This window comes from Parasteatoda tepidariorum, unplaced genomic scaffold (assembly GCF_043381705.1).
Source record: "Parasteatoda tepidariorum isolate YZ-2023 unplaced genomic scaffold, CAS_Ptep_4.0 HiC_scaffold_322, whole genome shotgun sequence".
Lineage (NCBI taxonomy): Eukaryota > Metazoa > Arthropoda > Arachnida > Araneae > Theridiidae > Parasteatoda > Parasteatoda tepidariorum.
In genome coordinates this window covers 4,271-27,359 of record NW_027261655.1, presented here as the reverse complement: position 1 = coordinate 27,359, position 23,089 = coordinate 4,271, and the positions used below count along the sequence as shown (strand labels likewise).

The 23,089-nt window shown below is 29.4% G+C and overlaps 1 protein-coding gene across 1 annotated transcript; it reads right to left on the bottom strand.

Moving 5' to 3' along the window:
- Nucleotides 1-1,531: 1,531 nt before the first annotated feature.
- Nucleotides 1,532-19,008, bottom strand: LOC107455608 (pancreatic lipase-related protein 2; the record flags this gene model as incomplete). The annotated part of the gene is given in 6 exon segments (XM_043050426.1): nucleotides 1,532-3,026; nucleotides 5,160-5,441; nucleotides 7,253-7,375; nucleotides 12,527-12,637; nucleotides 15,012-15,120; nucleotides 18,862-19,008. Coding segments are annotated over 6 exon segments (810 nt in total), but the record flags the coding sequence as incomplete, so codon positions are not given.
- Nucleotides 19,009-23,089: the final 4,081 nt, after the last annotated feature.

The following is a 23,089-nucleotide window of genomic DNA, read 5'->3' as shown; positions in this document are numbered from 1 at the left end:
TTGGTCTAAATAAGACTGTTTCAAATCGCTTCGATAAATATTTCTAAAGATATATGGGTATTTTCGACAAATATTATCCTAGCTTTAAATTAATCTCTCCATCTAAAAAATTATAAAAAAATTTGCAAATTTTTTATTTAAGGTTATTTTTATTTTATAACCGTCGTTGAACAGCTGACCCAATTTTGGGGCTTACGTCTACTAGTATTCAATGCCGTAGCCTTGTAATTTTGAACCCTATCCAGAAGACAAGCGAACTCCTGGACTAAGTATTGGGAGAAATTTACCTTCCTTGGAGGATTTTTTGATAGAATTAACCCGCATTTGCGTTACATGGAGTGGAAAACCACGAAAACCTCTTATGGTTAGCCTGATAGCAAGTGAACTCTAACCCATGATCAGTCAGTCTACCACTGAGGATATTTTACGTCAGCACTGTGATCGGTGCGAGTCGGGAACGGAATTCGTATCGACCAGCCATCGCAGGGATTCGAACCCGGTTCACCTCATTGGAAGGCGAAAGCTTTATCCCCTGAGCAACAACGGCTCCCACCCTAAGGTTAGCTCTATAAGACTAACTGAGACATTTTTTTAAAAAAATTATAAATATTCTTAAACATCTATGGTGGTTTTCGGAAAATATGTCCCTGATATTTTAACCACTTTGACCAGTTTGAAATGAATCCCATGATGCAAAAAATTATAAAAAAATTTCAAACTGATCCCTCCTAATATTAGTTATTATATGTATTGCTATTGTGTTGGTTGTATTAATAGATCTTTTCAGAAATTTTTTTTATAAATGTTTCTAAACATAGAGTCAAATTTTAATATAAAATAAGTTTCAAATAAATCCCACAATGCAAAAAAAAAAAAAAAATGCAGTGTCTATCCCATTATATATATATGTACTGCTTTTTGTGTAGATTGGTCTTAATAGGCATTTTTCAAAAATTTTATATCTTTCTAAATATATAAGGGTATTTACGACAAATATGACACCCATATTTCAATATTAAACCAGTTTCTTTGATCTAAGAAATTATTAAAAAAAAATCGCAAAATGTCTATCCTAATGTCAGCTTTATATATGAACTGTTTTTTTTTCTTGAATTGGACTAAATAAAAATTTTTTTAAAAATTCGATAAATATTTTTAAATATGAATTGAGTGTTTTTGACATATATGGCGCAAATATTTAAATATGAAACCAGTTTCAAATAAATCTCTCGATCTAAAAAATTATGATAAGTTCGCAAATATTTTTAAATTTTATAATTAAATGTTTTCAAAATAATTAAATGTTTATTTATAATTAAATAATTAGCATTTAAAATTGCTAGCAATAGAACTTTATGATATCGGAGTCCCGCTATAAAAAAATGGGATTATTTTGGGTTCGATAGACGGAAAAAATTGAAACAGCTGGTCTAAGAAGCATTAAATTTTCATATATATGAGGAATGAGTCAATTTATTGAATCCATTCAGGTTGCTTAATCGGCCCTATTTATAAAATAAGGAAAAAAACATTATTTTGAAATTTTATTTAAAAGTACACAGCAGTAATAATACAGAGAAACTATTACCATGTATTCACAACGCATATAAGTTATTCTTAATATGCACAATGTAGTGTGTCACATATTAACAAGAGTGTGAGCTTATTCATATATACCTAGTGCAGTTGTGACATATATTTACAATAGAAATAAGTTATTCTTATATACACCGTCCAGTTCATCATATATTCACAATACAATGATGTTATTCATATTATACAGAATGAATTATATACAGATTTCATATTATATCATATTATACGGAATACTACATAATCATAATAGGTTGAAGTTATTAATCTGTACACATTGCATTGTATCATATATTCACAAAACAAAGAAGCTGTTCAAATCTGGACATTGAAGTATATCGATATTCATCGATATGTATAGTGAATTTATTCATATATATAATTTAAAAGTGTAAAAGGACCCCGTACAAATCTTATGGAAATGAATTCTTTGTCAAATAGGCAGAAAATTTAATATGTTGTTCTTCAAAATATTCTGAGAAAAAATTCTCATTTACGCAACGTTCAATAATGGATAGTTTCCAAGATACGGAAGCCTCAAACATAGAGATAGAGGCAGCGGTCAATGTGGTGAAAGGTGCTTCAAGCACGCAGCGTTGACTTTATGTGAATGCGATGTAATGTTAGCTACTTATTTAGCGTAAGACGTACTGACGTGCTACTTGAATTTCATTGACTAATCTAACTTTCAATGCATATTTATAAGTTAATTATTAACTTCTTTTTTTTCAATTTCCTTGGTACAATTAATTTAATAAGATTTGTGCAGTTTCCTTTCCAACACTTAAGCCAATATGCAATATTCTATATTACAAGTGAAAATATTACATTTTGAAGTACAAATATTTTAAATATACAATGTTGTAAACTATTGTTCTAGAGACAAACAAATACTTAGTCAAAACACATTTTACAAGGATTCTTTTTTAATGCTTCTTGTTGTAATGTATGTTGTAATTCCTATACAAGTAATAGTAGCTACAAGCTACTTTTTTCTTTGAAGGTACTTGTTAATAACAACTATTATTTGCTAAACAAGCAATAGTAGCTAAATACTACAAGCTACTTCTTTTTTTGAAGTTACTTGGTACTGACTACTAGCAATTGCCATACAAGTAATAGTAACTATTTATAACAAGCTACTAAAACGGTAAAATTTCATGGTATATAAGTGTCTTTTCCTTTGTAAAAAGGAATATGGCATAACTCGATAAAAAAAGATACTCAATGTTTCATGTCATTCTGAAAGTCTTGTTGCAATAAATATTAATTTCCTTCATGTAGCAAATATGAAAAACTGGAAGAGCCTTGCTGCCAAATCACAAAGACAACTTGGGATAGTCTTGGCCTGTAGCAGGCTGTAGTGCTTTAAAAGAAGAAATATGCATTTCGTCTCTAAGAAGTTGAGACATTTCTAAAATCATTACTGTAATCTAAAATGAAACAATTTATAAATTGATAAATATGAAATATTTGGAAGTTTAAAATAAAATATTTCGAAAACATTTATACAAAAGGAAAAGAATGCTTGTTAATGAAAGGTATATAATGTACAGTGTGGAAAAAAAGCAACATTCTGAATAACAATTGATCTAATAATCGTAATGTCTCACACTAAATCTCATTGGTTCGTGAACCCAAGCTTAAATATTCTAATTAATAACTACTTTGTGCCAGATTTCGTAACTTGAAAATATTGTCTGCACTAATTAATTAACATATTATTTACCACGAAGCCATTAAATCTGAGTCTTTAATAGCATAAAAATTCAGTCATTAAATCACAGGTTATTCAGAATATTCCTTTTGAATATTCAGAATATTACTCACTGTACAAAAATTTGCAAAAAGAAGTAAAAAAATACTGAGTCGTATTAATTTTTAAGTAAATTTCCATTTTAACTTTCTCGGGAAAATTTTTCATTTTTTTTGCTTTATTTTATTTTTTAAGAACTTGTGTAACTTATATCAAATACTTAATTTTACTCTTACTAAGCTTTGCAAATGAAAGAAAATAAAATTATTCGAATTAATTTGCAACTTGTTGTGAATACCAATGTCTTTATATTTTTATATAATGAACGTAGTTATATAATAATACTTTGATTTCACAAAAAGTACTTAAAATATGTAAAGAGAGACTAATGCTCAAAATTATTCATTTGTAAAAGCTGATAAATGTAATTAATTATCTGTAAAAATAATTAAAAAAAGATTTTAAGCAGGTCATCAATTTAACTCATAATTACAATATCTGTTAATATGAATATTTTTTTACGTAAAAATCAATAAATAGTGTTATTAGATATTAATCTTTAAACTTAATGAACATAAAAACTCGGATAAAAAAATTTCAAAAATTTAGTTCCGCAAAAAAGTGCTATAAAGTTTCATTCATTTTAAGAAATTACTTCTGATTCGATTTTCGAACAAAATTTTTGTCATTTCATAATTTTTTAAATTTATTTACTGATAAATTTCAGTAATTTCTGTAACTTATCAGGTACTTAATTTTATTGTTAAATGTCCGATTATCAAATTTTATTGTAATTAACATTAAAGTTACATTTTGATGTCGTTTGATGAACTGTAATTACAAGAATTTTTTTTTTTAGTTTAATTAAAGAGTTCTGTTCATGTATTCTCTGTAAAATTTCCTAAATTTTTCATACGCAAAAGTCAGTAAATACTGTGGGTTGAGACATTATTTCCCTAAACTTAATCAGCCAAGAAATTAAAACATGTACAAATTAAAACATGGAGACAAATTTCAGAAATTTTAGAATTATTTGTGGAAATTTCTCAGAAAGAAATTCTATTTTCTCATAAAAAAAACCTTTTTCTGCGGAATTACTCATTATAGATTTATTTAAAACTTAATTCAGTTAACAATACAGTTATATTAGAGGGTTTTTGATCCAACAGGAAGTACTAAAACACAAAAGTACAATATAACTCGTACGAATTCGCCTGATATAAATGGAATTAACTTTTTACGAAAAAGATTAAATTAAATTTGGTTAATTTTAAAATTTATTAAAACAGACAAACTACATGACCCGTGTGGTTCACAAAAACTTTCTACGTAAAAATAAAAATAAAAAATGAATAAATGAGCATTCCTACCAGGTTAAAAATTTCATTCACTTTAAAAATATATGAATAGAAAATAAAACAGCATTCAGGTCTGGCAAGTCTTGAAAATGGATGCCTGTTTTGAGAGCTTGAATTATGCAGATTACAATTTCCTATTTATACGTTCCTAAAGCAAATAAAGTTTCTAATTTGGTAAAATATTACTGATTCAGCTTCTTAAGATTACTTACTTAAAATAAACATTAATTTGTTTGTTTTTAAAACAGCTTTTTTCTTAATCCGCAAATGCATTCTATTTAGAATAGATAACTTAAAATCAGTGGAATTTGTGATAATTTTTAATATAAAGTTGTATTTGAAACATAGTTTTAATTCAGTTTCAGCGTTTAAACGAAAATCAAATTTTTACAAAAATTTATTTTTAAACGTATTCGTGCAAAAATGAGCAACAAGCAGTTTTAACTACTCACCACAATATGGATATGCTATGGTTGTGTTTAAATAGAACTTTCGAAATCCATCAATAGTGTCTGTTAATGATTCATTGTTCATCTTGATGTACTGTTCATAATTCATTCCCATGACAGCACAATTCTTGAAATGCTGATGACAGTCACATTCTCCTGATAAAAAGCTCTCATAATCAGGACAAAGAACACCAACCATTTCACATTTGTTAGGATTAATTGAGGCTTTATAATACTGCACTGCATGCATATGACTGCAGATTCTTGGAACTAAAGATATAGTTGCTGAAAGATAAAAGAAATCATGCATCAAATTTTCTCCTGATTTCACTTGTATAAAGATTTAAGATATTTCGTACGGAGGGAATTTCGACGAAAATATTATATTGAAATCTCTACAAAATGAAACCTAAGAAAAAAGATTTTTAAAAAAAATCAAATTCCATCTATTTAATCATTTAGACGTCGAACTTATTTTTCATGGAAATATTCTGCTCAAATTTCGCTTTTTTCGATTTTGATTGCAAGAATTGAATTTTTTGAATTTTGTTTCATTTGAATTATTTCACGCTAGAATACAGCTTTGGAGAATGCGGTAATATTTTAATTATTAAAATTTAATTTCCAATGATTTGCACCAGCACGGAGAAAAAAATCCTTATAAAATTGCTGTACTTTATCGTAATGATATTTCTAGTAGAAAATAAATAAAATTCTGGTTAATAAAACCAAAATATACGGCATTTAAATCATTCACTTGGTAATGTTTCCCGTTCATATAATATTGGTTTATCGGTAATTCTGGTTTTTAAATTATAGTTCTTATTATCATACATTTAGGAACTGAAAAAAATATTTAACTGAATAAATGGTTTTTATACTACGCTTTAAGATATCATGATAAAATTAACAGAATTTACCACAATTACCAAATTTTTATCACAGATAATAAACAATATTTTATTGCTAATTTTACGAAAATCATTACTGTAGCATTTCAGTAAACACTTCCGAGCTTTTTACTGTTATCATGGAGCCAGAAACACGGTAAAATTTACCATCTTCTGGTAGTTTTGATCATACTTTTTTCTCAGTGTGGTATAGAACCTTTTAAAACGATAGTATAACTTTTGAATCTTAACCGATTCTGCGTTGCAACCTCTTTTAAAACATGAGGTATAAGTTTTCCCTTTTCCATAGAAGATTAGTAACGTTTTTTTTCAGCACCGGCTATTATTTTTCTAGACTGTGGCTGGACGTTATTCATTCTAAACACTTTCGGTTCAATTTACTGGTAAAAAGATCTTCTATTGGCCTCGCTTTTGCGCTACATCACGAAGCTGGACGCACTCTGTGCGTAACACTGTATCGGTTAACTTTCAATGATAGCGATCAGATCAACAAACTGAAGGCAACTTTTTTGTTTTGTTTTAGCCTGATTGTTAAAAATATCTAAATTAAACATATTGCAGATTGTGCACCAAAATATGAAGCGCATGGAAATTTTTTACTTTTGCTTCGCAACTTTGTGGAATATTTTCTTCCCTTCCGTCATAGCATTTCGTTTATCATGCTGTACAAAATTTAAAAATAAATGTGTAAATAAATTAAATAAATGTTGATTTCTACAAGTTTAAAAGTAAAATACTTTTTTTTACTTTTGAACTCTTTAATGTTTCTTTATTAATAAAAAAGAGAAATCATTCTCCATTCAAAACTATAAATGAGTTATTAAGCGTTTTATTTTGTTTTAAATTGATGTTTATTTTAATCAACATATTTCATACAGTTTACTTAAAATATTTGAAAAATTCTATTTTTTTTAAATTTAGTTTTTTTTTCTTTTTCTTAAAATTTTTTCTATGAAACCATATTAACATATAAAATTATATTACCATCTAAAATTTTATGATTACATAAGATTACATTACCTAACAAAGCTTAACTATTTTAAACTACTTTACGTTTTTCTAAATTAATATGTTTCATATAGTTCATGTAAAACTATTTCAAGATTTTATTTAAAAATTCAATTTTCTTTTGCTTTTTGTACAGAAAACTATAAAATATAAAACTATATCTATATATAAACGTACCATATAAGAAATCGAGAGCTAAATAGGATTTTAAAATGTAGTGTCGACAACTGTGTTGATTTGTTCCTCCATTTGGATAGAAATCTGCATGTCCCAATGGATTAATATCTCCAATTACATCTCCTGAAAATAATTCGTAAAAAGTAATGAACAAAACCATAAAATCATTTTTCTGCCCTTAGTAAATACCCATACATTTTTACCCATTCTTTTTAAAAAGTCCCAAATAAGACTTTTGCTTTCCTTAGGTAAGCAAGAATTACGTCCTAGTAACTCTCCAATTGAATTCTCTTTTATTGTGCCAGACATAGTTTCTAATACCATTTGATTTTGTCTCCGAGATTACGTAGTATCGTATAAATTTGGTACAGTGAAGTCAATCAGAGCTTTTGTGCCATTAAACTGTGCATTTAAATCAAATTCATTTGTTTTATTTATGATTAGACCTAGTAACGATGTTTGATTTTACAATTGGAGCTTATTGACATAATTGTGTTTAGTATAGTATAACAACTTCAGGTTCTGAAAATTATGATCAAATAGTGCCATTAGTCTCTAAAAAAAAGCATGAACCAAATATAATAAATGAAAGAGATTTGAAACATGAGTCCTATTTAAAATAGTACCGATTTCGGCGTTAATAAGCCTCTTTATCATCAAGTGTGCTTATTTTTAAGCATTACTTTTTTTTTGTTAAATATAATATTATTTTCCATTTCTAAATGAAATTAAATGGTTAACTTTTTATGGTTTTCATTCTTGAAATGAGATTATAATAATAATTGTTATAACAATAGTTTTTACCTTTTTTGAATGATTTTTCCAATAACAGTTGTCTGATAACAGTTTCGATACTTAAAGTTCTACAATGCGTCCGAAAAGTAAGGAAATAATCAAGTATCTAAAAATACTCATCGAATCAAAAATCTAAATCTGTACGTTTAAAATATTTTCAAAAGATGAATGAATTCATTGGTACCTCATCTCTTAGGGAAGAACGGAAACTTAAAAATTTTAAATAGAAATCCCCCATTTTTTTATTGCTGATTTGGATTCTTCCGAAAAAATCACCAGAATTAATCCCCATTCCACAGGAAATAACATGTTTTTTTTGAAAAAAAAAACATTTAAATCAGTTATCGTGCAAATTATATTGGAGTACTATGTGTTACAGCCGACCAGGTAGCCGAGCGGTTAGCGCGCCTGACTGCGAAGCCAATGGCTGCGGGTTCGAATCCCGCTCTGGGCATGGATGTTTCTGTCTCTCTTGTGTTGTCTTCTGTTGTGTGTGATGTGTGAATGTGGCCCACCCTATGAACGAGTTTGAGGCAGTGTGGAGTGGGTAATGTTGCTCGCCTTCGTGACTTTGATTCACAGGTGCCCACTGGGTAACGTGAAATGAGTAACAATTCCGGCATCTTCTAAGGCGAAGAATAATGTTCAGTGCCTGCCATTTGAAAAAAAAATTATGTGTTACAAATAACAGACACTTTCTTCTAAGAACAGCTCAAGCATTATTATCTGTTTCTAAAGAAGGAAAAAAAAATTTTTTTTTGTTCTGTTACTGGAAAAAAAGAAGCTCTTAAGAGCACAATTAAATTTTCACTTCTACCTAGTATTAGTAGCAGACATCTATAGGTAANACTCTTTACTTTTTTTTTATCAAATATAATATTATTTTCTTTTTCTAAATTAAATTAATTGGTTGCCTTTTTACGATTTTCATTCTTGAAATGAGATTATAATAATAATGCTTCCGAAAAGCATGGAAATAATTAAGTATCTCTAGAAATACTCATCGAATCAAAAATCTAAATGTATACGTTCAAAATATTTTCAAAAGATGACTGAATTCATTGGTACCTCATCTCTTAGGAAAGAAAGGGAACTTAAAAATTTTAAATGGGCATCTCCTATTTTTTTTTATTGCTGATTTGGATTCTTCCGAAAAAATCACTAAAATTAATCCCCATTCCACTCCCTGTGACTGGAGCGCTCTCTGGAGATAGCGCTGAGTTTGGGTGTGAGCGTCGAATTCACTACAATTTAAAAAGCTTGTTCCAAATATCAAACACGTCTATTTTTATTTGTTCGATCTCACTAATATTTCTGGAGATATCTCCATTTTAAATAACACGTGCATTATTTCTATGTTTTGACTGCAGCTATCGGAAACAAAAGCCAGCACGTCAGTAGCTCAAATCAAACTACTTTTTTTCCTCATTCCTAATCTGCAATAAGAGTTTTTTCATTAGTATTTATTAATGCATCTTTTGAAAATATTTCACATGTGTATTGTTATGTTTTTGATTCAATGCGCATTTTTTTAGACAGTTGATTGTTTCCATTATTTTTAGACGTCTTATTTAATACTTAACAGTTTTGGTAGCAGTGAGAGGAAGTTTAGCTTCTGAAACAATGAACTTCTACTTCTAAACTCTTTAATAAAGCTGAGTTATGATTATTTTTGTTTCTGATGTGAGAAAGGCTCATTAGTTACAAGTAGTTAGCAACAATTTGATTAGTGTTTCCTTTGCAAAATGCAATTTTTTTAATGAAAGAAAACTGGATTAATATATTAATTATAACTACTTTATTAAAAAAAATTACTTAAACCATAATAATACTTAAATTTAGCTCAAATATGACCTTACATCAGGGAGAAATATTTACGAAATACCTTAAAAAGAGGGACTGGGTAAATTATCAGTAACTCAAATAAATGAAATAGATAACGAAATAAAATTTAACGTCTGAATTCAGTGGAAATTATTATGGGAACAATAAATTTTCTTCAGCGTTTATAGATGCCTTTAAGAAACGAAATAGTTCTGGGTCAAAGTAGACTACTTTATGAAACTTAATAGATCTGGGTTATAATAGATTCGTTTAAGAATTTAAATGGAATAAAATAAATCTGAAGTAAATCATAGATGCCTTTTAGAAACAAAATAGATCTGGGTCATAATAGATATCAGTAAGAAACATTTTGAATCTGTTATGATAAAAATTATGTTGGTATATTAACAGTTACAAATTTCAGACAATATTCTTGAACTTAAAAAAGACCTTGTAAGAACATAGACGAATTTTAACTTTCACATAGACTTGCAACGAACACGAGGAAATGACATGTTTCCTTCGAAAAAAAAACATTTCATATCAGTTATCATGCAAATTATATAGGTATACTATGTGTTACAAATAACAGACACATCTCCTAAAAACAGCTTAAGCATTATTATATGTTTCAAAAGATAAAGAAAAACCATTTTTTTTGTTCTGTTTCTAGAAGAAAAAAAAAGCTTTTAAGAGCAAAATTAAATTTTCACTTCGATTAGTTAAAGACATCTTTAGATAATTCGTTAGTCATCAAGCAAATTATATTGGCATACTATACTTTACAAACAAAATTGTTCTTGAATCTCCAAAGAGCAGCTGAAGCAAATTACAATATTGAAAATAATATAATCAAAATTAAAAATTTATTGTAACAGATGCAGAACATCTATAACAGAAAAAACAGTCATTTTGAATTATAACTATTTCAGGTTATCCAGCCCTTTTGTCAAATAACTTTTTCTTTTACTTTTCAGTTTCTAGATTTTTTTCCAATTAATTCAATTAGGAAATAAAATGCTTCTGAATTTACGTTTGAACTCAATACTAAATTAGTGTTGGTTAATAAACAAGTTGCTGATTCTGTGTTGATTAATAAACAAGAAGCCAGACTGATTAAAGTGAAAATGTCTATAAATCACAATACATCGGGGTCGAAAGTCAACGTTGCCTCCTCAAATCTATTAACATCTGACTGCATTAAAACACCCTCTGTTTATGACCAATTAATAAAACTAGGTCAGCTTTTTTCTGGTGTAATTATCCGAATAGGCTCCTCTGAGAACGAAGACTTCTGCAAGTGTTGTGGTTTGAATTTAACTTATAACCCTTGTTTTTGTGGATGCTTTTTATTTAACATGAACAATGCGTATAGTAATGATGAACTTGATTTAGCACATGTTGATGATTCTTGTATTAGAAATGAACTAACTGTGTTGATTAATAATTACAAACCAAACTAAATTAAAGACACTAAGTTGACAATGAAAATTATTTTATAAGATGACATCCCAGTATGTCAAAGAGCTAGACGTTTATCCTTTTCTGAAAAACAAAAAGTAAATGATAAGATATCTGAGTGGTTAAAGACAGATATAATTAGAGAGAGTTGCTCTGATTATTGCTCCCCAATAGTTCTTTGCAAAAAGTAAGATGATAGCCTAAGACCATGCATCGATTACAGAAAATTTAATTCAAAAACGAACGACCCCTTACCGATAATTGAAGATGAGTTAGATCGATTGCATGCTGGCAAAGTATGTAGCAAACTTGATTTACTACATACTCTCACACTTATTATTCACATCCACAGTTTTGGTTCTATATTTAAATCTTAAGTATGCATGAATTAGCATTTTAAATTTTCTTTAAACTGTTTTCCTTAAACAGATAAAAAACTGTTATGTCATAAAAACTGTTAAAAATGGAGATCAAACTCTTCAATTATTACAATGTTTTAACTATGTTAAAATTGTTATGATGTTTACAAAAGTGTGTTTTTTATAATTCCTTAAACTGATAATATATTTTATGCTAAGATTACAAATTTTATTCTTTTCATGTTAATTGTTCTTCTAACATAGGGAAAACATTGCAAATAGATATTTTTTTCTTCAAATTTTTAGATGGTAATAAAAGATTTTTGGGGAGGGGGGATGTGACATAAAAAGCTTCATCTAATCTTTTTATGTTATTTCTTTATTTAAATCTTCTTCTAAAATTATTATTCAAAATTAAACGCTTTCTAATACTTTATTATTCAGACCCGCTGTTTCGATTCTATATTTAAGTCTTAAGTAGGCATGAATTAACATTTTAAATTTTCCTCTAAACCGAACCGTGAGAACCACACTATTCCCTCTACCCATTTTACGTATCAATTGTAATTACTAACGTTTCCCTTTTTGCATGTAACTTAAGAGACTATCGGGATAATTTTGCAATATTTTCCCTAAATTTTTATTTAGGAGCACTTCGATTTTGTGTCACTTGGATGATCGTTCTCTTGTTAATAATGGTTAAAAAAGTTTAATTTGTTCTTTTTAAATCATGCTCTTCCTCTCTTGCTTTTGATTACCAACGGTCAACACATGATACTAGTTTGATTGAGCAATATAAAATACGCAAGTAAGCAAAAGTTTGTAATTCTCTCACCAACTTCAGAACCACCATTTGTATGAATGACATCAACTAAGTTAGCATCAGATACATCTAATCGCTCAAGCTTAGATTTATTTTGAAAAGGACTCAAAGCTGGATCTAGGGCTGAAAACGAAAAGATATAACTAAATTAAACTTTATAGCGATATGAAAAAATAAGTTGAGTACTAATTGCATAAAGTACTTTCTGTTAATCTAAAAAAAATGTAAGGATTTTAATTACATAACAAAGTTTTATGTCAGAATTGAATAAAGCCTTTCAATGTTGATTAAATTAAACTTGTAAACAACTCATTTATGTAACAAATTTTACGTCACTGTTACATAAATCTTCTAGTGTTAGTTGATAAAAGATTATTTTGAATTTTTTTTCTTAAATGGGTATTGTCAGGAACTCATTCGTATAAAGAAATTTAATGTCAAAACTAAAAGAAATTCTGATCTTAGTTGATAAAAAATAATTGTAACAACATTTTGTTTTGTAATTAAAAAGATTTCTTGATTTAATAGAGTGAACTATCAAATAATTCATTTATATAAATAAATTTTTTTTTCTAATTAAATTAAAATTCTGATGCTGCTATAATTTATGACAATTTATGATTCGCCGGCCAGGTGGCCGAGTGGTTAGCGTTCCTGACTGCGAAGCCAATGGCTGGGGGGTTCGAATCCCGCTCTGGGCATTGATGTTTCTTTCTCTCCGTGTTGTCTTCTGATGTGTGAATGTATGAATGCGGCCCACCCTATGAACGGATATTTGTGGCAGTGTGGCGTGTGTAATGTTGCTCGCCTCCGTGACTTTGGTTCACAGGTGTCCACTGGGTAACGATAAATGAGCAACACTTCCGGCATCTTCTAAGGCGAAGAACGAAAGTTCAGTGCCTGCCGTTATTTAAAAAAAATAATTAAAAAAAAATTATGATTCTAACTATTATGTCAGAATTAAGAGTAACATTTTAATGTTAATTAATAAAGTGAACTTACAAATAACTTATCAGTGTCATGCTAAGTTGACTCTTAAAACATTTACCTTTTACCTTTATTCTGATGGTATTAAATACAAAAAACGAGTTTTGCTTGATTTAGTAAAGTAAAGCCACTTAAAAGGGCAACAAATAATAATAAAAAATTTTTTTTAATTATTTTATCTATATTTCCTGAAGAACTAAGTGGAAGAACCAGGTAAGTGATATTTTCGGCAAAGCTAACAACGAAATGGTGGTATCCGAACTATTTTTTTACCAATTTATGAGAAATTCTTTGCTGTATATTATTCACCACTATCTAATTTGAAATTAAAATCATGCTTACGAGAATAAGTTATATTAAGCTTAAAGTGAAGGATAAAACAATTCTGTTACATTCTACATACCCATATTGATGCAACCACTTTACGCTAGTTTCTCTGATTCATTATAATTCCCTTAAAAATGTCACTTACTTGGCTCTTCCACTTAGCTCTTCAATTGTTTTGGTAAATGCCTTTCAGTTTTGAGCAAGATTTCGTAGTGTTGTTCAGTACTGAGTTATTGATTCGTTACTTTTTTTACAGCATGCGAAGAACGGGTTTTCAGCTAGTTTATAAATAAATATCCATCAAACTATGACAAAAACCATGATAATAAAAAGTAAACGCCACAAATCCAAAATAATGGGTTATTACGCATCGAAGTAAAATCGACCAAAAATGATGTTGCAAAATTGCATTTAAGTTTTTTACCTCTTTTCACCCTAGGTAGGTACTTTATTTACGTCGCAGTAGACTTGCACAATGGGCTATTGGAGACGGTTTGGGAAACATCCTTGAGGATGATACGAAGACATACCATTGCAATTTTGATCCTCTACAGAGGGTGTGGCTCCCTTGCTTTTGTATCACGACGACCTGTGCGAAAAGTTGAGGATTTTACGGTAGAACAGTTTAACGAGGACCAATACCTTGCACCCTCGTTCCCTACGTAGGCTGATCAAAGTGGCCACCAATTTGCTTACTGACCGTAACGAGTGAGGCTTAACTTCAGTGTTCTGCTAGGAACCGTGTCTTAACTATCAGTCCATCCTCTTCACAGCTATGCTGGTTTCATAACATATCGCACGCTGCTTACAAGTTGTTTTTTTGCAAAGTCTTGAGACAATAAATTCCACTCTGTAAAGTCAGATTCAATGAGGCTTCAATAGCCCAGGCACGCTTCCGCATAAGGGTGGTGAGTTGCAAATGCTCAGGCAAAAGTCAGCCGTGAGACTAAAGTCGTTATACAAATCGTGCCTTTTGCTTGACATTATCTCACTGTTAATTTTATTCAAAGCCTCTCTTGCTGGACTTTAATAAAATATATGCTTGTTAAAAGTAGTTTAATTGGCTAAGCAGTCGTAGTTCTTAGTTAGCTACCTCACATTTTCAATAAACAATAAGATATTATATTAAATATTTCTTATACGGTATTATGCATATTTTATAAATAATTATAATTTGGATCACCTGTTATTCGTCTCAATTGTTTCACGCTTTTTCCAACAAACCCAGCAATGTGTGCTCCTAGACTATGACCAACCAGGTGAAACGCTTCTGGACCAACTCCTATTTGTTTCTGAAATTAAGTAAAAATCAAATTAATGTAAATTTACATATTTATTGTAATGGTAATTTTTTATAGGCTAGTATTTAGTTTACACAGAGTCTAAAAAGTTCTTGTCGCGTGTACAGTACTTTCAGTATATAAAAAAACTTTGCATTAAAATAAATAAAAAATTTCGCATGCCCTTAAAGAATATTGTAGAAAAAAAAATGACGTGGCATTTAAATTAATTTAGAAATAAGCGCTTTGAAAATAAACAAGTTTAGCATAGATTTGAAAACTACTGATTTGATGGTAATATATTTATCAACCTCGGAATTAACTATGTTTCAAATATAGAACAGAAAGTGAATTTATTAAGTTTTAACCATCGAATATACTACTCATAATTACTTTTTGTTCTAACTATTAACTCTTTTCCTATCATAACGATAAGTCTAAGAAAAAAATACTCTAATTGTACAAATTCATTCAGATATCACCGTATCAAACAAATGTCAAATGTTAATTGATTCACGGGGTAATAACTTGTTTCGGTGACTTTTTGTTTTTAACTTCCAAGAATTAGTATAACATTTTAGCCATTCTTTTATTCATTAATTTTTCTATTTATATACTTTCAATGATAATTGCTATGTTGTAAGGCGTCAAGATTAGCGTTTTGTCGATTACATGGAAAAAATATTATGCACATCAAAAACTACTTTTCCGTTTGACACAAAAAAATTCTAAATACCAGATAAATAATCAACAATTCTATAAATAAGTATTCTGGAATTATCAAGTAGGAAAAAATAGATATTTAAAAACCACTTTTAGAAATAATAAATATGGTCCCAATAGTTTGGTCAGGTAAGGGGTCCTAACATTAGATCCCTTAATGTTAATTCAATTTTTTGCTTATTTCGCTATATTTCGGGATCTTTTTAAGCGAATTGAAAATTTTTTGCACACAGCTATTAAATTTGTTTATCCAAAAATATAATTCCATGCAAAAATAAATTTTAGTTAATATTTATTTTTTTTATTACATTATTTAGTAATCATCGAAACAATTTTGAATCGTAAGCCGTACAAGTTTTGCATCATTTTAAAGTACGCAGTTTTAAATGGCAAAGTACAAAATTCGACCAAAATCGGTTGATTAGTTCCTGAGAAATCAAATTTTAAATATATGACTTGTTAAAAATTCGATTTCTCAGGAATTATTCGACCGATTTAGCTCAAATTTTGTATTTTGCCATTTAAAATTACAAACTTAAAAATTATGCGCAAAAAATTTTATACCTTGCAGTTCATGTTTTTTTTTTCGATTATTATTAAATGAAATAATAAAAAATAATAAATATTTACAAAAATTTGATTTTTGCATGAAATTATCTTTAAACTAAAAAATTTTATGATTATGTGCAATTTTTTTTTTAATTCGCTTAAAATGTTTTCGAGATTTAGCGAAATACTCAAAAAGTAAAACTAACATTAAGGGCCGCAGAAAGTAAAACTAACAAAACTTTGGACCGCTCTCCTGATCAAACTATTGGGACCACATTTCCCAGATTGCGGCTACCTCCAAATATGTCGAAAAGAAGCTATGTTTATTAAGAGAAAGTATGTTTTAAAGTCTTGTTCCGTAACTTAAAATATCGTCTGCACTTGTTCATTAGCATATTTGACCTCATCCCCTCGACCTTGAACGTGATCCGATCAAAAACTATTCAGAGTAGTCCGCTCTTCTTTTTTTTTTTTTTCGCACTGTATTTACGTTTACGTTTGAAAGATACGGAGTTCAACATTAAAACTCCCTTTGGTATCAATATTAATTGTGCCAAGTAGGTTAAGGTGGCGCTGATATCTTTTAAAACGTGAAAGTACAATTGAAATCTGCAAGCACAGTTATAAGTACAATATTTAAATACTTCATTCAAGAGTGTTTGATATCTGATATGTCCAAGAGTCAATTATTTATTTTTAAAATATGCACATTTTGGTTCATTATTTCCTTTTTCATAAAAATTTCTTTAAAATATAAATGAAGCCGGAGGCAAAGAGAACAATTTTAAAGTAATTGAAATTTTCTTAATTGTATTTTGATAAAGATAAAAATTTATTTTCATGTAAAAAAAACTGCAAAATTTGAACCTGAATTGTTCGTTAGATTCTTTTTGAAAATTACCTAGATAAGAAAAGTTAGTCCCGAATGAAGTTCAGCACCGCGAATAAAGCAAATAATTGCACCAAAACAGACATGCTACAGTTTCAGTTCTATAAACAAATATTCCGTCAGAATAGTAACCATAAAAAAAAAACGTAATCAATCGAAAATAAATTTCCGAATAATATAGCTGACAGGATACAAAACGCAATAAAAGAAAGAAAAAAACTTATAAAATGTACCGTACGTAATACTTTATACCGTGGAACAACTAAAATACGGTTAATTTATTGTGTTTTTCAATCGAGAGTTATGTATATTATTACTAAATATTAAACACTTACAGAAAATATGACACATGAATAAAGTTAAAAACAAGGCGGATAAAGAAATTATTTCTTAAAAACAGACATCTAACAATTACGGTATTAAAAACAAAAAAAAAACCCTGCTTCTCAGTGCCGAAACACAGAATAACAGAATTGTGACCTCTACAAGAAAAACTATTTAATTTAAAAAAAAATTCCGATCAAAAGAGCTGATAGGATACAAAACACAATAAAGGTAATTAAATAGCACTATAAATAAAATAAATATTTTATAGGTATATTTTATAGACTATTATATAGACTGCGGTATATTTTATAGACTATTTTTATTTATTATTATTCATAATAAATGAAAATAATCTAGAAAATATACCGTGCATAACACTTAATAGTATGGAAGGACTCAAATACGATTAATTCATGCCGTGATTCAAGCGAGGGTAATATAATTACGTAAAATGTTAATCATTCATAGCGATCCGTGGTGGCTCGGGAGATAGAGCGTTCGACTTCCAAAGAGGTCAATCCCGGCAATGACTGGTCTATACGAATTCCGCACCCGGCTCACACCAGTCACAGTGTTGACTGAAAATATCCTCAGTGGTAGAGGGATCATGGGTTGGAGTCCCCTTGCTGTCAGGCAAACCGTGGGGGGTTTTCCTCTCCATGTAACACAAAGGCAGTTTAGTTCCATAAAAAAGTTCTCTATGAAAGCAAAATTTCTCCCAATTCTTGATCCAGAGTTCCCTTGTCTTCTGGATAGGATTCAAAATTACAAGGCTTTCGAGGTGAACATTAGTAGTCGTAAGCCCAAAAATTGGGTCGGCTGTTCAAGGACGGGTATAAAATAGAATAAATTAATTTAGAGCAAACATAAAAACATTATACTATTACAATAGTAACACGCTATTAATAACATTCAAATATAATATTTCCTACTACTCCTTTTAATTGGATTTAAATTTATAATTCGTTTTCTGTGAGTCACACTACACAATTACTCTACAAACACACAACTTTAAATGTTATAAAAATACTAAAAAAAATACTTGGGAATAAGAATAAAACTGATTCATTTCTTTTGCCCAGAAAATATTTTATTTCTCATTTTATAATTTTAAGGTATTTCATATTTTTAAGTTAATTGTAGATAGTTAGTTTATTTCGAACTAGATGTCACCACTTATCAAATAACACTAGTAAAAAGATAGGCACTTTTATGACCGTTTTCTAGAAAATTAACCGATCGGTAAGGGGTTACCATACTCTTACCATTATGTTTTTAATGACATAGGCAGCGTGTTTTCCTACAGTCTTCGTATTTTCAGCACTTGGAAGGTAATCGGGTCCATTTCCCCATGTCCAATCAACCAGAATCACATTGTATAAGCCACGTTTAAACAGCTCGGTTTTCATCTCCTAGTGAAAAATGACAAATTATTCAGCAATCACATATTTTCTTTATAATTACAAAAATTAAATATACCATAACAACGTATTCAAAAATGAAAAAAAAAAGCTTAGTAATATTTGCTCAGAACTCATTCGAGTTATCTTTATTATATATATATATAAAGAAAAATTTCAATTCCAACCCGATTTCAGCTAAAAATTATTGTATGTATATATTTATTGGCAAGCTTAATGTGACGCTTATCGTCACTTAATTCATTTCCAGAATTTAGCAATAGTTTTATCAAGCAAAAAGTTTAGTATAAAAGATCAAAAAAAGACAACAAAAAACAGTAGCAGTAGTAGTAGAGAGAGTAGAACCGAGTCATTTGAGGTTCACCAATTTCCACTATGAACATCAGTATGGGTAAGTTCTCTCCATGCCAATTAGTTTATTTGTTACCAATCAAAACCTTTTAATTAATTTGTTATTTAAATTTTGTATTTTATTAAAGTGTTATTAATCTAAGTATTTTAAATAGTTGAAGTATGTAAATTAATTCAACAATATATGCATAAAATAAAACGATCACAGGTTAAATTGATAAGTAGTAGTTTTGTGTCTGTAAACCACCGTAACAATATGGTGCCGTGTAACAATATGGCGCTTCCAAAAAAAAAAAATTTTTTTCCCTCTCTATGGTAATATGCAATGAGTTATTTATTTTCGAATGATTTTATATTGTCAGGTAATTTAATTTTTCGTTGTAATTATGCATTAACAATGCAAGTGTAAATATTTCTAAGTGTTTAGTACTTTAAATGTTGTTGACAAATTTCACTTACTAGTGTATTAAAAATGGCAGAAACCCCAAACCCTAATAAAATAGCTGGTTATCAAAATCTAGTTAACATCTTTGACGGAGAAATATTTTCTAATGTTGCATATTTTCTTACAAATCTTGAAGAGGTAGGTACTATAGCAGAATGGAATGATGCAGAACATATCGCGGTTATGAAAAGTAAACTAAAAGGCCCAGCATTGCAATTTTTTATAGATGATCCCGAACTCCTAAATGAAAAGAAATATGAAAACATTAAGAATAAATTTTCTAAATTTTTTGAAAAGAAATCTACTCTTTTGCACCGCCAACAACAATTTTCTAATTGCAGACAAAAACCAGGTGAATCAATTCGAAGTTACTCATCTAGGTTATCAAATTTAACAATTAACTATTTTGGTCTTGAAAATTCATCTAAGGAAAATGCAGATACTATAGTCGACCAAACAAAACTGGCAAAATTCTTAGAAGGTCTCCAGCCATCACTTAAGCGATTGGCCTTGAGTCGTAACCCAAAAACATTCAATGAAGCTGTTTAAAATGCTTTACTGGATGAGGTTAACATTAAATTCACATCGGAACTTGAGGTAGTAAACAATGTAGTAACAGAGCCCGAAACAGCGATTGAAAAGAAAATGACAGAATTTCTTAACAAACAAACTGAAATATCAAATAATATGATAAATACTATTTCCAAACAATTAGAGAAAATAAATTTTGATGATAGAAATAGGAGAATGCCCCAACAAAAAACTCAAAGAAATCTATCTTGTATGCACTGCGGTCGTCGGAATCATCTTTCATCTCAATGTTGGTTTCAACACAGTAGGAGCAAAAGCAATCCTTTGGCAAATAATAGGGATACTTTCCCTCGCAATAGAAATAATTACAGAACAAATCAAAGCAACATGATTTTGAACGCTTCTAACCCTTATCATACGAGGTCAATAAACCAAAATCCCCGTTTCACAGATAACAGATCTACCGTACCAAAACAAAGATATTTAAACTTTCAAAGGGATCGATAAAATCCCAACGAATCCCTCAAACTTTAAAGGGTAACACTCAAAATACTTTATCTTATCAATTAGGTCAGAATTGCGCATTGCCAGTCATTCAATTGGAAATCGGAAACATTAAATGTTATGCACTTTTAGATTCGGGAGCGAGTGTATCTCTGTTAAGTGATAAAATATTAAAGAAAGTAAATTCAAAATTGATAAAGTATAAACCTTTTAATTCAAATATCAAAATAACTACTTTAAGTGGAAGTGAAATAAAATCTTATTCGAATGTTACCTTACCACTTTCAATTAATGACAAAATCTTCCGACATGATTTTTTAGTCACCTATTCTGACCTAGCTCAAGATTACGACATAATTTTAGGAATTGATTTTCTTTCCTCATTTCATTGCAAAATAAATTTTGTGGATAAGGTTGTTACTTTTAATGATTTACCATCTCAAATACATAAATTCGAAATTCATAAAATAAATGTTTTAATCAAGGAAACTATAGGAAAACTTGTTAGAAAGATTAAACTCAAGCCTAATGAATCGGTTGTTGTAAAAATCAAATCAGATAAGAAAATTCAACCGGGAAGTTCTGTACTGCTAACTCCAATGAATTCTAATTATAAGATTGAAATGCATAACTCATTGTACAAAGTTGATCAAAATGGTCACATTCCATTGATAGTAAATAACCTTTCACAGAATAATTTACACCTAAATAAAAATATGAAAGTAGCCCAGATAAATTCTGAAATTAAACTGGAGGCAAATGAATCTATAGCTGACATTCGAAGGAAAGAATTTAAATTAGATGATTTTAATATGTCTGGGGTTCCAAATAAAGCAAAAGAGGAATTATCTCAACTACTTGTTGAATTTGCGGATATTTTTAGCACGTCTTTAAAAACTATAGGAAAATGCACATTAGAAGCTCCTCCAATAGAAATTACTAATTTTAACCCGATTCAGTGTAGACCTTTTCCTGTACCTGTATATTTGCGAAATACACTTAAGAATCAAATTTCAGACTTAGAAAATGCAGGAATAATAGAGAAAACAAATAGTAGATATAGCTTTCCTTTAATTTTAGTGCGAAAAAAGGAGGAAAATCAATGGCGTTTAGTTATTGATTATCGTAAACTAAATCAAATTACAATTTCTTCAACAATTTCTTCAACTTATTTAATTTCTGACATTCTAAACTCTTTACGAGGTTCAAATTATTTTAGTACCTTGGATGCAAATTCCAGTTTTCACCAAATTAAATTGCGTGACGAAGATAAACATTTAACAGCTTTTTCAAGCCCGTACGGAAATTTTCGATATAACTATTTAAGTTTCGGGATGAAAATACTTATAAATTACCATTAATTTCTGACACTCTAAACTCTTTACGAGGTGCAAAATATTTTAGTATCTTGGATGCAAATTCTAGTTTTCACCAAATTAAATTGCGTGACGAAGAAAAACATTTAACAGCTTTTTCAAGCCCGTACGGAAATTTTCAATATAACTGTTTAAGTTTCGGGATGAAAAATTCTGCAGAAATCTTTCAAGAAACGGCTGACAAAATCCTTAATGGACTCCAATCAGAAAACATATCAGCATATATCGATGATGCTATGGTACCCTCTCAAACAATTTCAGAGTCTCTGCGAAAATTAAGACTGGTATTTGAACTCTTTCGTCAATATGGGTTAACCTTAAACCCATAGAAATGCCACTTTCTCCAAACAAGCATCCTATATCTCGGACATATAGTTGATAAGGAAGGTATAAAGCCTCTACCAAATAATCTTAATTCCATAAAACATTTTCCAATTCCTAGTACGCTACGCAAATTAAGGCGTTTCCTAGACTAGCAAATTATTATCGTGATTTTATAGAAAATTTTTCTGAAGTGGTAGCACCTTTAACTGATTTAACTAAAAACAAACATAAGTATAAATGGAATTCCTCTGCACAAAACGCATTTGAAATAATTAAATCCAAACTATTATCCGATGTCATGCTTAAACATCCTAATTTTGAAGAGATGTTTTACTTGAATACAGATGCGTCATCAATTGCAGTAGGCGCTGCTCTTCTTCAAAAAATGGGATTTTACGTCCAATAAGTTATTTCTCTTATAAATTAAAACCCCACGAGAAAAAATGGACAGCGATGCATCTTGAAGCCTATGCAATTTTACTTGCGGTACGACACTTTAAAATTTTTCTCTATGGCAGAAATTTTACTATACTCTCAGATT